Source organism: Hemitrygon akajei, chromosome 6 (genome assembly GCF_048418815.1).
Source record: "Hemitrygon akajei chromosome 6, sHemAka1.3, whole genome shotgun sequence".
NCBI classification, from domain to species: Eukaryota; Metazoa; Chordata; class Chondrichthyes; order Myliobatiformes; family Dasyatidae; genus Hemitrygon; species Hemitrygon akajei.
The window spans coordinates 148,027,193-148,043,059 of NC_133129.1; the positions used below are offsets into that span (position 1 = coordinate 148,027,193).

The 15,867-nt window shown below is 35.1% G+C and overlaps 1 protein-coding gene across 2 annotated transcripts in view; it reads right to left on the bottom strand.

Annotated features, from left to right (window-relative positions):
* Window positions 1-230: 230 nt before the first annotated feature.
* pde3b (phosphodiesterase 3B) overlaps window positions 231-15,867 on the bottom strand; it is a 203,396-nt gene continuing 187,759 nt past the window's right edge. The window contains exons 10-16 of one of the 2 annotated variants that reach the window (XM_073049501.1): window positions 14,638-14,749; window positions 9,891-10,004; window positions 6,649-6,848; window positions 5,204-5,407; window positions 3,336-3,497; window positions 2,625-2,889; window positions 231-2,323 (exon numbers count right to left, since the gene is read on the bottom strand). In XM_073049501.1, coding sequence (XP_072905602.1) covers window positions 2,085-2,323; window positions 2,625-2,889; window positions 3,336-3,497; window positions 5,204-5,407; window positions 6,649-6,848; window positions 9,891-10,004; window positions 14,638-14,749 — 1,296 coding nt within the window. In that variant the 3' untranslated portion in view covers window positions 231-2,084. Of the gene's footprint in view, window positions 2,324-2,624; window positions 2,890-3,335; window positions 3,501-5,203; window positions 5,408-6,648; window positions 6,849-9,890; window positions 10,005-14,637; window positions 14,750-15,867 lie in introns of both variants that reach the window. The other variant, XM_073049500.1, reaches the window with a different exon arrangement.

The window sequence follows — 15,867 nt, forward strand, 5'->3', positions numbered from 1 at the left end:
GTACACTCAAAATATAAAAATTACATACTAATTTATAAAGCAAATAGATTGCTCTAAGTAATCTTAAATATTAACAGAAAATGTGTAGCGGTTTTCTGCACTAAAATATTTTCTGAAAATATGTTTACCTAGTCACATTTTTAAAATTGAACACAATTAAGACTCAAAATGGTGAATAACCATAAAACTGTATATACATGCATATACCAAAATATACACATATATACATATACATAAAAACCATGAGAATTTTAATGGAATAAATTACATACAGAATGTGCTGTTATGAGGTGTTTAACTTTTAGCATTTAGTGCATAGCTAACACAAGATTTGGCAAACATGTTTGGAGCATTTAGTCTGATTAACTTTTCCTTATTTTGTCAGTCAAGTACTATACTATAATATAGTACCACTTCCTTGCTCCTCATCAGTCACTGAGGAGTTTGTCTGATAATATAACATGCTTATTAGCAGTATACAAATTTAAGGATTCAGTTTTAATAGGACAGAGTTCAGCGTTGACTCCATGTCAACTTGAGGTTGATTATTAATATTGTAGGTGGCTGTAAAAAGGCACACAAACATATTGTTGCAGAAATTAAGGAACAATACAATTTCCTGTCACTATTACAGACCAACTTCTTGCTACTAAAAATTTCTAGCTTAGGATTATTACTGTCTCTCTACTTGTATCAACTGCTCCATATGTACAAAATGCATTCTGATACAATCCATTAATACAAAGATTTCAGATGAATTTTTATATAATGTAGTTATCTGTGCATAATCGAAAATATCTGTTTGGTATGAAAAAAAGGTGCACAACTGTTGGTAACTATTTTGTACAGTCTGCATAAGAAAATTACATACCTGCAGCCTAAACTAATTTACAAATATCGTGTAAGAGCTGTACATGCATTTTTTTGCAACCATCTTTACATAGGATAAGTTTGCAGATAAATACGTCTGAGCAGGTACGATGCCCTTGTGGAATGTCTAGAATTTATATTGTGGAAAAAAAGTAGTGGAAACACACATAACGCAAATCTGCCATATTCCATCATACTGAAATCTCATGGCAAGTATACTCTCTTCACTGGTATAATGACTGCAATACACAGCAGCCTTTCAGTATGATGATGTGCAATAACCAACTTACTACTTGCAACGTGGATATGTAAGGATGTTTGTTTATGATGTATGACTTGAAAGACCAATTGAACTATCTAAATAGAAATCAATGAAGCTGTATAGTTTGTCAATGACTTCCCCAACCCACAACTTGCATATCTTCAACGGCATTGCTTCATGTATCTTTGCATGATCCTGAGTTGCAGTGACAAAAAAACATACTATTAAAGAAATACCTTTCATCATTAATGTCATGCCAACGTTCTATTACAGAACAATTATAAGGTGATGTTTGAGCAAACTGAAATGCTTGGCCACTGCACATTTCTGATTACTTCCAGCACAAAAAAACAACAAAAAAAATTGTACACAACATGAAAAGACATCAGAAAAATGATGCAGCTTGAATTTTCAGTTACTCTAATATTTTCTCAGTCATATAATGAGTTAAGGATTTAATATCTGTTACCTGGATTGAATCAGATTCTTTTGGAGAAAAAAAAATACAAGGGTCCTTCTAATAAGGCTCTTGACCGCAGTATTCCATTCTGAACGCCTACAGGGACAACCTGCAATTTTCAAGTCCACCTGACAGGTGCTGGGCATGTGATACCCACTTAAAATCCACCTTCCTCCTTATTAACGGAAAATGGTAAACTTTCAGTTCACTTTGGTAACAGCAGTTGCTAAGTTGAAGTTTTTGCAACATCCTCCAGTACCGCATGGAAAATGAGCACTCTTTATTCTGCAAGGCAGCATCATAACGAAAACACTTGGACACCAAATGGCACAAAGGGCTTTGTTTCATGGTATACAAACTCAAATATTTCCATGGGTAAAAGTGCATAGAACTGGGGTCCTGGTGAGTGCCAGAACCCTCTCACAGTAATAAGGCCTTTTTAACAAAAAGTACAGCAGTTTCTAATGTCAGCAATATATTACTTATTCAGCACTATTTTTCCTCAACTTGTTGTTTCTCTTCCTCTTCATCCGCTTCTTCAATTACCTGGATTTCATCTGAAGTTTGAGGTAAAGATGAATTATCTGTCTGCTGTAGATTTAGCTCTGACTTGCATTGCTGTTCATGCTCCTCCTCTTCAATTACTTTCTTCCACAGTTTATGATTTTCAGTCAGATGGTGCATTATCTGGCAGAAGATTCTTTGTCTCCTTTTCCCCTTTCTCCTTTGCCCTATTAATAAAATGAATTTAAAATATTATTTGCTAGTTTACCAATCGTTCATAAACCAATTTATAAATATAATTACAAATATTTTATTAATCTTGATGTGTTTTCGAAGTTGACTCTATTGGTTTTGTTCAGTAAAATCAGGAACAATCCACTTTAAAATTCCCACAACATAGTAAATCACACAAAAAAAGTGCTTTATATTAGTCTCAATTTAAAGGACATTCTGTAAGATAATTGAGGATGAAAGTGAATGTCAAATTTACTATTACTAAAAACTTGTTTTAAGTTGACAAGCATTTACTTCTTGGTAGATGAAGATCGTCATCAATTTCATCTTCAAATTCTAATTCTTCTGCATCATCGTCATCGTCGTCATCCTCACCGCATTCTGGATCAACATCCTCATCATCCACCCACTGACCTGGTAGTAATCCTGCAGCCTCATATGAGTTGCACAGAGGCCCTACAATATGTGTTATAAAAGATTCCTGCAGCCTTGCCAGCTGAGGTGAAGAACGGTCCATAAAAGGGCTAATGGGTAACCCAAGACTTGCCTCCTCATCTCCCTGTGTAATAAAAATGATGTTAGAAATCCTCTAATATTAAATAGTAAGACTCCAATACATAAGATGAAATAAATTTGATATGGAAACAAGTTCAAGACATATAGACAGGCCTATGGATAGGAAAGATTTAGAGGGATATAGGGCAAATACAGGCAAATGGGATTAGTTTACAACTTGGTTGACATGGATAAGTTGGCCAAGGGGCCTGTTCCATGTTGTACCAGTATAATTCTATGTCACTACTAATGGATTTGCATTAAATAAATAGCAATTACTATTATATTAGCATACACACAAATAGATACAAGTATAAACTATGCTAAAACTTAGTACATTTCAATAATGCATAACAAACAAAACAAATACTGTGTTATCACTGCATCATCAGTGGTGTGTCTCAAAATACAACATGCATTTTCATTGAATAAAGGAAAAATAACTGACACCTGTTCATAGAATTCATTCACAATGCCTTCTGTCCACTGTAGATGCAGTTCCCTTCTCTTAGCAGGGCCATTGATATCAGCCAACTTTATGCAGACCTGGCACACTAATAAACGATCATTCTCATTGGTCCAATCAATTCCTGGATTATTAACTTCATTTATCTGCTTCAATACAGCCAATAACACAAAAATTTCAAACGTTAATTCATCATTGTTTTTTGGAGCAAGTTATATTGTTTAAATGTTGGTTTTAATGGCAACTGTCACAGTACAAGAATCCTACCAAGCCCTTTCCATTAGTCCATCAAGCAAACCGAACCTCAGTATTGTATTCAAGGAAGAAGAACAGACGATGCTATGTTCAAGCTTTACTTGTGTGATCCCTTATTTCCAGCTTCTTATAGTTAAGATTTATGGGTTTTTTTAATGTGTAGTAGGCAATTTATCTTCTTTTTATAAATACAGCTCTGTGGTGATATAGTTCTGATTAACCTTTTTTAATATATCATAAGGTTAGCTTGGAGTTGGGTAGTGGGAGGGTGGGGTGGTAACTAACTTTACACGATTCTACTATGGGTGCTTTGCTTAATTGTTATGAATTTCACTTTGATATGTTTGGTTTTGCACTGTATAACCCTTTTTTTTTAAATTGTTTTTTTGTTTTGTTGCATTGTAAAAACTCATTAAAAAAAAGCTTCACCTGTGTTCAGCTGTGACCACAAAAGGCCTCAACAGTAAGGGGAGGGTAAAAAAATCCAACATTTCCATTCTGATTCCAATTCAGTTAATGTAGTGTCAATTCCCAGAATTTGTAGTTAGTGGAATAAATCTTGCTCTTTCAACGCCTCTAATCTGTTGAACGTTGTTCACTGTGTATTTGAGAAACAGATATAACTCTGACTCTGAACCTCTGAAGTACTGATTGAGAAACATCCTCCAACAACTGTCAAGATGCCAATTACTTCTACATTCATGCATGCACAGGTATTGTGAAACTACAAACCTTTGTCCTCAACTCACTTTAAATATCGTGCACTTCAATTGACAAAATGGCACTTGTAATGATTGGAGCTACAAGTTCCTAGGAGCAAAGATCAGCAATAGAGTGTCCTAGTGCAACACAAGGACATAACAACCAAGAGAGCTCACCAATGCCTTTGCTTTCTCAGAAAGCTAAAGAAATTTGATATGTCCCTGTCAACCCCTGACAATTTTTATTAGTGCACCACTGAAAGTATGCTACATAGGTGCATGATGGCTTGGCATGGCAACTGGCCTGCATGTAACCGCAAGAAAATGCAGAGTTGTGGACACAGCTCAGCACATCACGGAAGCTGACATCTCCTCCAAAAGCCTTGTCTGTATTTCACGCTGTCTCAGTAAAGTAGCCAGCATAATCAAACACCTTACCCTTTCCAGACCCGCTCTCTTCTCCCCTCTTCCATCAGGCAAAGGATACAGAAACCTGAAAGCTTGTATGACCAGGTTCAGGGGCAGCTTTGAATGGTTCCCTAGTATAAGATGGATCCTTGACCTCACAAGCTATCTCATTTTGATTTTACATCTTAACTGTTTACCTGAAATACACTCCCTCTGTGTAGCTGTTACACCTTGTTCTGCATTGTTATTGTTTTATCTGTTCTATCAGAATACGCTGTATAATACTTGATCTGTATAAAAAGTATGCAAAACAAGCTTCTCACTGTATCTCAGTACGTGTGACAAAATTAAACCAATTCCAATTAACTAATATTGAAGAAAAATCTGTTTGTTTATAAACTGAAATAACAATTAATTTGTTTCTTTCCAAGCTCACTTACACCCTAGCAAATTTCTTGCCTAGCAGGCATTTTGCCAAGTATACAAACCTTGGAGTTAAACTCAGCAAGAAAATCAAAATGTTTTTTCAGATCAGTAGCCAAGATTGCTTCAATCACCAAGAAACGAAACCGTTTGAACTCAACATGATCTAGATTTGCCAAGAAGTTGAACTCCGTACGAGACATAAATAAGTTCCATGCCGCAGCAGAATGATGATTCTCTAAGACGGATCTGTCATTATATAGGACAGCCTGGAAATTATTAAAAGAATTGACTTTTTATAAAAGCAGAAAGGTACGCATCACAAAAAAAAACATACTTGCAACTGCAAAATCTTGTTACATTGAGACTTCAAATATCATTAATATCATGAAGATATAACAATGCAGTATGAAAAGCAATCTGGAATCAATTATTAATTTAACTTATAAAATCTTCAGTCTCTTTATTGTACTTAATAAAACATGTCAACAAAACTGAAGTCTGTTCAGATTTCAATTCTCATTATTTTTCAGTCTCACTTTACCTAAAAGTTAGCAATTTTCTTTTCTATTCCTATCCTACTTTAGTTAGGTCTCTTAGCACTGTATCAGAATGTACTGAAAATCAACTCCAACTTACACACAATCAAACCTCAAACACAAGTAAGTTATTAGATAAGGGATTATCCCCATCACACTTCAATTTCAACCTTTGCAGCAAATAATACTGTAACACAAACTTCTGGGTTGAAGCATTAAAAACTACAAAGTTGTCAAACTTATTCTGCATTCGCTACATATTTGCAGAATACAAAATTAATCATAATGTTATTCATTGCATTACACAGTAAAAAGTCTTCCTGATGCCTCCAAATAATCAACGTTTCATAGTTGAAAATAGGGAGGAGCTCTCTATGCACTATTCACTTCTATATTGGTCTTGAGATTTAGAAATTAGAAGCATAGGTTTAAATTGCCCAGAATTCCACATTGCACACGAGATGAATAATATGCAGAACTGTTAAATAAATTGAAACAATCGCTCATCATCTGTACAAAAAATCCTCATCATTGTTAACAATATTCTCCATTTCCATTTTAAGTACAAAGGTTTGTCTCATCGTTATAACGGTATCTTTAGGTATGTTAAATGACAACTTCTATGTGAAGGTTCCTAAAAAAAAATTAAACATACCTTGATTCACATTAAAATTATTAAACAGCAAGATACAATTTGTGCTGTTGTATACGATGAATAAATTTATTTGGTCTTGTATCCAAAATGGACAGTACTTAAAATTTGGAAATTAAAGATCAGATCAATAAATTGAACTAGTACTAGAATATTAAAACAGGCTGCCCTTTAAACTTTGATTAAAGTCATTTAATTCCACACACAAACTTAGGCATGTAGTCAGAATCTAATATGACTTAGTAGGCCTTACATCTGGTACTGTTAATTTTTTTAAAGTAATTCCTATTAAATCTATGTTTAGATCAGACTCACTTACTTGAGGTGCATTTGTTGCAACTAAAAATGCATTAGTACGCCCAGGATGATCATAGTCATGCATGGCAGCTGCAACATAAAGTGCCATCAACTCCAGAGCAGGGATGTTTGATGCAAGGCAACTATAGCTGTCATCTGTAATAGTACAACTTCTGGAAAATATATATGCAATCCGGCCTGGAGATATTCCACTGTCAGAATCTAAAAATGAAATATATTTAAATTAAGCAACATAGCCTTTTTAGTTTATTCTCAGTCAGGTACACTGACAATTTCATAAAATTTTCAAACATGGTAGAAAGTCAATACTCCTTGCAAATCACTGAGTACTTTATCATATTGTTGATAAAAGTAAAGTTATCACTATAGCCCTCTAAAATAGAACCATTTTTTGTTTAGAAGTGTAGTTATGAAAAAGAACATAAACAGAGAAAATGATTCATTATACAATCTAGTCCAATCGTAGGTATTGTTTGCTGCAAAACCTTTAATTAATATAGTAGCAGTGTTTGGGTTTTCAAAAAAATGCTATTTCGGTGCGGTTATTAACATTGCATTCTTTGCACTTTAAAAAGACTTGAAGTGCTCTTTTGTAAATATATATATTGCCACTACAGTTACAGAGGGTATCAAGCCAAAATTTACTGGAAAAAATGAGTCATACATTCAGTGCTGATACAATATTGTCCATGTATTTATATTTTTTGGGTATGAAGTCAACTTGGCCATCCATCCAGATCCAAATTGCTGAAGCCCTGTATCACAGTAGGCCCTTGCATGATGTAATGTTGTCATGCAGGTGGGCTCTGAAAGGAAATGGCTGAAATTTTCTGACAGCTTTTTCAGTTGGCTTAATGAGTAGCTTAGTGAGCTGTCAAAGGCTTTTAACACTTCTGAATGTCAAGAACACTCAGAAACACTCAAGTATTAACAAACACAATTAATTTAAAAACTATAAACATACAAATAAATAATCCTAGTTAATTCAAATCAAATGCATACTATCTAAGCAACACACACAAAATGCTGGTGGAACACATCAGGCCAGGCAGCATCTATAGGGAGAAGCACTGTCGATCTTTCGGTCCAAGACCCTTCGTCAGGACTAATTGAAAGGAAAGGTAGTAAGTCCTGACAAAGGGTCTCAGCCCGAAACGTCGACAGTGCTTCTCCCTATAGATGCTGCCTGGCCTGCTGTGTTCCACCAGCATTTTGTGTGTGTTGCTTGAATTTCCAGCATCTGCAGATTTCCTCGTGTTTGCATACTATCTAAACTTGTCCCCCTCCCTTGCAGTTGGTAAATCCATTTACATGAATGAGCCTGTTGTTCCTATGCCAGGTCCAACCAAGCAGAATTTAACATCAAAGCACAACAGGGAATTTGCTGTTAATCTTCTGTCAAAAAGCTTGAGAAATCCCCAAGGGCTTTAAGCTGTTCAACAGTTACTAGAGTTGGGGGAAGGCTAGTAATGGAAGGAGGCAGACTGGTAATAGCAGCAGTTTCTAACCGCAATATTAAAGACTCTGGACTCCATTGAGAACACTTTTTAATACTCGAATTTTATAAGGAGGTCTGTGCGGGCAAAAGAAGAGCTGATTAGATAGCTCACATGCACAGCTCTCAGTTCATGCAGTAGCTGTTCATTGTAGTTCACATATCATTGAGTTCCAGACCCACACTCATCTCATGGGTAGAAAGGGAAATTCTCAACTCCTCATTTATGCCTACAACAGACATAAATCTATATGCCCCGTCAATAAAAAAATTCCTTTCTTTTCACCTCTTTCAGTTTAAATCTCCTCTATAATATTTAAGGAAAATAAAAAAACACATCCATTCATGCTGTTCAAGAAAATATTTTCTAGCTCTGTCAAAAAAGTCATAAACCTCTGCTGCGCCTTCTCATCTGCTATAATTTCCTTTGTGAACAAAAATACAGAATTATTTATGAAGTTCTAGTATTCTTTGTGATAATCTCATTCACCTTATCTTTGAAGGTAGCAGATCATTTAGTGCTATGAATATGCACTCTACAATCTTTTCCACCACCATTCCTAATAACCTACCATTTAGTATGTTTGCCATGTCTTTTTCTTTTGTCTTCACCAAATTTATTACCTCATTATTCTCTAAATTTGATGTAATTTGCCAATGTTGTGTGTATCTCAGCTTATAAACATTTTTCTGCAGCCTTAAACTTTAATATCATTGACAAATTTTTGAATCAAGGGACAATCGAGATGATATGAACTTAAGACACTCTTTACAAATTAGTCTTGCATAAAACATTCTAAAATATTACGTTACAACTGCGGGTTCATTTCTGTAGCATACAAAAGAGCTATAGAATTAAAGCAAAGAAGATGTTCATTAAAAATATCTAATTTTTTATGTCCCCACATATTCCAAATTAATAATAACTTTTAAAGTGTATTGATATTTCAGCTTTTACTTTAATTGTGTAAGCTCAAAACTTTTAGTAAACAGCAAAACATTAAGTTAAATATTTGCTAATAATAACTTAAAATAAAAATAGATTGATTCTTATTTTTAAATTATTTTTTAAACTTAGAAATACAGCACGGTAACAGGCCCTTCCAGCCCATAAGCCCAATTCACCTAATTATACCCACGTGACCAATAACCCTATCTACTAACTCATATATCTTTGAAATATAGGAGAAAACTGGTGAACCCAGAGGAAACCCATAAGGTTATGAGGAGAATGTATAAACTTCTTACAGATAGCAGCAGGAACTGAATTCCGGTCACAGTTGCCATAATAGTGTTATGCTAACACTACGCACCTGTGCACTTGTGTCAGCTGGATAAGATTTGCTTGACACAACGAAAGAGTTGACCTGATACTTGATTGCAGCAATGCTAGAACAAATGGTTTTCACTATAATGATTAAGAGACACTTTGGAAAATCTTTCCTTGAGGCATACCCTGCTGCAAATTCCAAACCTCAGCTTACACATTTTGAATTTTTATGGTGATTAAGTTAATTTCTCACATCTTAAATTTCAAAACAGAAATTTATTTTGCTGAAGGAATTCTCAAGCTGCCCATAAAAAGCATGACTAATACTACAGCGAAGATGAATTAACTAAGTTCTGAGAAAACAATTAAAATGGCAAAAGTCAATATTAAACAAGAACTCATTAATCATCAAATAACTTTGTTTTATCCTCAAGGCAAAAATTGTATTAATTCTTTGAATTATGTGTAAAGCATATACCTGTATCACTTCCAGTCACATGATCATTATTTATTTGTTGGAATCCAGGAATAGGTCTTGTCGTTAAGTACCAAACAGCATGAAGCACATCAGTGGCATGGACACGGTTGTGATCTATTTAAAACAGTGTTAACAAGACCACGGGTGAAATAAAAACAAAAGTAATGGCATTCTTGTCTCCTTAAAGATGCATTAGCATCACTATAAAATGATATGAAACATTTCACTCTTCATTGAAAAACTAAAAAAATTATTTATTCGATAGCATTTCTATCCAGTCTCTGTATATCCTTTCTCTGCCTAGCATAGATACAAGTGAAAATATTTTAAAAAGACTGTAGAAGCTGTAAGTCTGGGAAAACAAAATCCTGGAAACACTCAGCAGATCAAGCAACATTTGTGGAAAATGAAAATGAGTTATTACTTCAGGTTGAATTCCCTTTGCTGGGTTTAAGTAGATGTATACTTTTTTTGCAAATATCATTTCAATGTGGGGCTGAAGTTTAGTCCATCCAATTGTTCACGCTGCTTGTGCAAGGTCTGCTAATTGTCTGCAAATAAATTTATGGAAGGTATATAGATTGGTGTATCTCTATTCAATCATTTACACCACATGCTGCACCTGCAAAGCTAACAGCATTGTGAAGGACCCCACGCACCCCTCATACAAACTCTTCTCCCTCCTGTCATCTGGCAAAAGGTACCGAAGCATTCGGGCTGTCACGACCAGACTGTGCAACAGCTTCTTCCCCCAAGCCATCAGACTGTCAATACTCAGAGTCTAGACTGACATCTACATCATTTATTATTATATTGAAACTTGGCCTGTACTGTGCCAACGGTCTTGTTTATTATTTATTTATTTATTAATTAATTATTGTACTGCCCTGCACTATTTTGTGCACTTTATGTAGTCCTGTGTAGATCTGTAATCTAGTTTAATTTTTGTGTTATTTTACGTAGTCTAGTGTAGCTTTGAATTGTCGCACACAGTCTAGTGTAGTTTTGTGTTGTTTCATGTAGCACCAGGGTCCTGGAGGAACATTGTTTCGTTCTTACTGTGTACTGTACCAGCAGTTTATGGTCAAAATGACAATAAAAAACGACTTGACTTGTTTAAATAAATGACTTGAAATTTTCAGCATAAAAGCAGACAATTTTAACATGCAAGGCTTAAGATGACAATTCTGCTTTTCATGCATTCCTTAAATCCTACTTCATCCATCTTTATCAGCCTATCCTTCTATTCAGTGCTCCTTCATTTATTAATTGACTTTGCTAAGTGAATAGCATTCATGACTTGAAGTATTGTGTGTTACAAATCTCACTCCAGAGGCATGAGCAAAATGATTTAAACTTAAGACTGTGGTGCAATGTTGGAGAAGCTGTCTTTCTGATACAAGATAAAATCTAAGGCCTTGTCTGCTCCCATTGATAGATGCAAAAATATTCTACTCTGGTGTTCTGAAGATTATTCTATTTACTCTATAAATATTCAATCCTTAAGCAAAACTACTAAAACAAAAGATTTAGTTATTGTTACAGTCTTCAATCCATGGCTTTGTTCCACAATTTGATTTCATGAAAGCCATATGTGCCCTTCCTTATTGTTGACATCTTATCTACTCCCTGGATAAATAAAGTTTTATTAATTGGTGGATAATGATTGTCCTTTGTGTTAAGTATTACAATATGAGAAACTGAAAAACCAATTATAAAGAGCAATAATTAATGATTATAATGAAAAGGAATTAGAAAAGCAGATTAACAAAAAGGCAGTTAAAAACAAAAGGAAGTGCCACAGTATTTACGGGAAATCAAAATGTTATATTTTTTCACAATTTTGCACTACTTCATGAATTCTGCCTATTCCAGGATTTTTCTGACTAGATCTGTGTCATTAAATTAAGTATAATGTTATCAACGATACATTTCTTTTAAGTTTCACAAATAAACACAAAGTATGGAGAAAATCTAAAGTATTGATGGTAAAATTTTATTCAGGTAGAAAATAATATAGCATCAGGACATTTTTAAGAATCAAAATCAGGTTTATTATCATCAACATGTGTCATGAAATTTGTTAACTTAGCAGCAGCAGTTCAATGCAGTACATAATATAGAAGAGAAAAATAAAATAATAATAAGTAAATCAATTACAGTATATGTATATTAAAAATTGAGCAGCAAACAAAAATAATATCTATTAAAAATTGAGATAGTATTCAAGGGTTCAATGTCCATTTAGGCAGAGGGGAAGAAGCTGTTCCTGAATCGCTGAGTGTGTGCCTTCAGGCTTCTGTACCTCCTATCTGATGGTAACAGTGAGAAAAGGGCATGCCCTGGGTGCTGGAGGTCCTTAATAATGGACACTGCCTTTCTGAGACTCCACTTCTTGAAGATGTCCTGGTTACTTTCTAGGCTAGTACCCAAGATAGAGCCAACTAAATTTACAACCCTCTGCAGCATCGTTCAGTCCTGTGCAGTTACCTTCCCCCCCCACCCACCCCATACCAGACAGTGATGCAGGCTGTCAGAATGCTCTCCACAGTACATCTACAGCTTTTAGAACCACAGAACATTACAGCACAGAAACAGGCTTTTTAGCTCTTCTTGGTGTGCAAAACCATTCTTCTGCCTAGTCCCACTGACCTGCACCTGGACCAAATCCCTTCATACACCTCTCATCCATGTAACTGTCCAAGTTTTTCTTAAATGTTAAAAGAGAGCCTGCATCTACCATTTCATCTGGCAGCTCACTCCACACTCCCACCACTCTCTATCTGAAGAAGCCCCCCCCCAATGTTCCATTTAAACATTTCCCCCTTCACCCTTAACTCATGTCCTCTGGTTTTTTTCTCCCCTAGCCTCAGTGGAAAAAGCCTGCTTGCATTCATTCTATCTATACCCATCATAATTTTATATACCTCTATCAAATCTCCCCTCATTCTTCTACGCTCCAGGGAATAAAGTCCTAACCTATTCAACCTTTCTCTGTAACTTAGTTTCTCAAGTCCCAGCAACACCCTTGTAAACCTTCTCTGTACTCTTTTAATATCCTTCCTGTAATTTGGTGACCAAAACTGCACACAATACTCCAAATTCGACCTCACCAATGCCTTATACAACCTCACCATAACATTCCAACTCTTATACTCAATACTTTTATTTATAAAGGCCAATGTACCAAAAGCTCTCTTTACCATCCTATATACCTGTGACACCACTTTTAGGGAATTTTGTATCTGTATTACCAGATCCCTCTGTTCTACTGCACTCCTCAGTGCCCTACCATTTACCTTGTATGTTCTACCTTGGTTTGTCCTTCCAAAGTGCAATATCTCACACTTGTCTAAATTAAACTCCATCTGCCATTTTTCAGCCCATTTTTCCAGCTGGTCCAAATCCCTCTACAAGCTTTGAAAACCTTCCTCACTGTCCACTACACCTCCAATCTTTGTATCATCAGCAAATTTGCTGATCCAATTTACATTATCATCCAGATCACTGATATAGAAGACAAATAACAATGGACCCAGCATTGATCCCTGTGGCACACCACTAGTTTTTGAGTGTATTTGTTGACATACCAAATCTCTTCAAACTCCTAATGAAGTATAGTCGCTGTCTTGCCTTCTTTACAACTGCATCGGTATGGTGGGAACAGCTTAGATCCTCAGAGATCTTGACACCCAGGAACTTGAAAATGCTCACTCTCTCCACTTCTGATCCCTCTATGAGTATATGTTCCTTTGTCTTACCCTTCCTGAAGTCCACAACCAGCTCTTTCATCTTGAGCGCCAGGTTGTTGCTGCGACACCACTCCACTAGTTGGCACATCTCACTCCTGTACGCCCTCTCATCACCATCTGAGATTCTACCAACAATGGCTGGTATCATCAGCAAACTTATAGATGGTATATGAGCTATGCCCAGCCACACAGTCATGGGTATAGGGAGAGTAGAGCAGTGGGCTAAGCAAACAGCCCTGAGGTGCACCAGTGTTGATCTTCAGTGAGGAGATGTTATCACCAATTTAAAGGAATTATTATAATCTCACATTCATTTTAGCCTTTTTTTGGCTTTACCAGTCCTTGGAACATTTTCATTTTTAGTTTTAAAGAAGTGTTGATTTTGAAAATTTATGTATTGAATAGAATATACTGTTACTGACAAATAAGAAAAATGATATCCCTTATGAACGAAATAGATGGGCCTGGAAGAGTTGAGATAAAAAATTAGGAGGATAAAAATGAGGATAGAAAAGTTGGGATTCAAATTTTGAGTTTAAAGGGATGAAGTGAGAAGTGAAGGCACTAATAAGGGAAAAGTGAATAACCAGCAAGACTAAGTGGCAAATTAGTGGAAGAAAAGGCAGCTTTGGAAGACAAGGAGAGCCAAAAGATAGAAAATTACAAGTGCTAGAAAAAAAACATACAGAGACTAACAATTTCCCTGCTACTGTTACAAAAACTTCATCCTGGAATTTTGAGGGTTTTCTTTCACTTTCAGACCAGGTAACTCATTCCTTCAAACCTAAAAAGTACTAAGAGAAAAGACAGATGGCAGAATCAAAATGGGGAACGATATACTAAAGTAAGATGGGAAAGAAGCAGAACTAGGAATAAAAAGCAATGGAATAGTAAGAGAAAAGCTAGATAATAACTATTTTCTCTGACTAATAAAGAGCAATGCTACAGATAGGAACATACTTTATCTACCGTAAATATAATATATTAATACTTACAAGGAATGTCACGGTACCCATTTTCCAGTGCACTAAAATAGTTAATAAACTCTCGAACGGGGATTTTGAAAAGTTCAAATAGGCCAGTATCAAGAAAAAGAGAATAAATGACCTAAAAACAGCAAATTTTTTGTCAGTTATAAAGCTGATGCAGAAACTGGTTGAAAAAGGAGATATAATGAAATCAGTTTAAAAATACAAATAACTGGAATATTACTATACATGTATTAGTTTGTTTAATTATAAAATATACTGCTATATGTTTACTTGGGAAGCCCAAAATGTATTTTACTGGCTGACTTTATCATTGCCAGCAATCGTGAAGAACTTTTTGAATAACATTCAAAGTTCATCACATCCTACACAATATGAGCCACAAATTACAGTAAACTTTTTTTAAAAATCTGGTATTTATGCAAACAGAATTCTCATGTAATCTGCAAAAACTATATTAAATAATTTCATAAAACATTTTTCAAAAAATAAATTTGAACCTGGCATGCCATGTTGCACTGCCAAGAACATAACAGACTGTCCTGAATCCCTCACGTTACAAGAGGCAGTAGTTTCCAATTGTTTCATAAACTATTATCTTTCCCACATCTATCCATGACTCTGAATAAGAATACTCCTGGCAAAAGTATAAAGTGAAACTATATTTAACATTGAAGCAGAAACTGGAAATATCAAAAAGACTGAAGCAAAAAGGTGAAAAACCACACAGTTCTAAAAGAATTCAAACTGGTTCCTCATCAATTTATAGATATATTCATAACCAGTGAGAAAGATAAAATATAGTTTGGCAATTCCATTAAAAATTTATGTGTGCAGTACTAGTTTTTTTTTATTTTGAGCAATTTTCACACAATCGACATATTTATGCAACTGGCACCCACAATACCCTATGGATACCAAATGCATGAGAACGTAGTGTACTGAGAATGCAGTTGGTATAATTTTCTATTTAAACTCAAGTTCCCTGCAGTAACATATGCAAGATCATCAATTTATAATATTTCCTATTAAAAGACATATCCACCAAATTTATAAGTATCTTGTTTACAACTTTCTTTAAAGAATTGAAGTATAACCTTGCCATTCTTTTTTGTGTAAAACTCTCATTTACTCATGTTTTCAAACATACATTATCCTTCAAGCAGTTAACAAAGGACACTAAAATATTCAATAGCCTGAATCCGCCATCTCTCCACTCCAGGGAAACGTTACTTG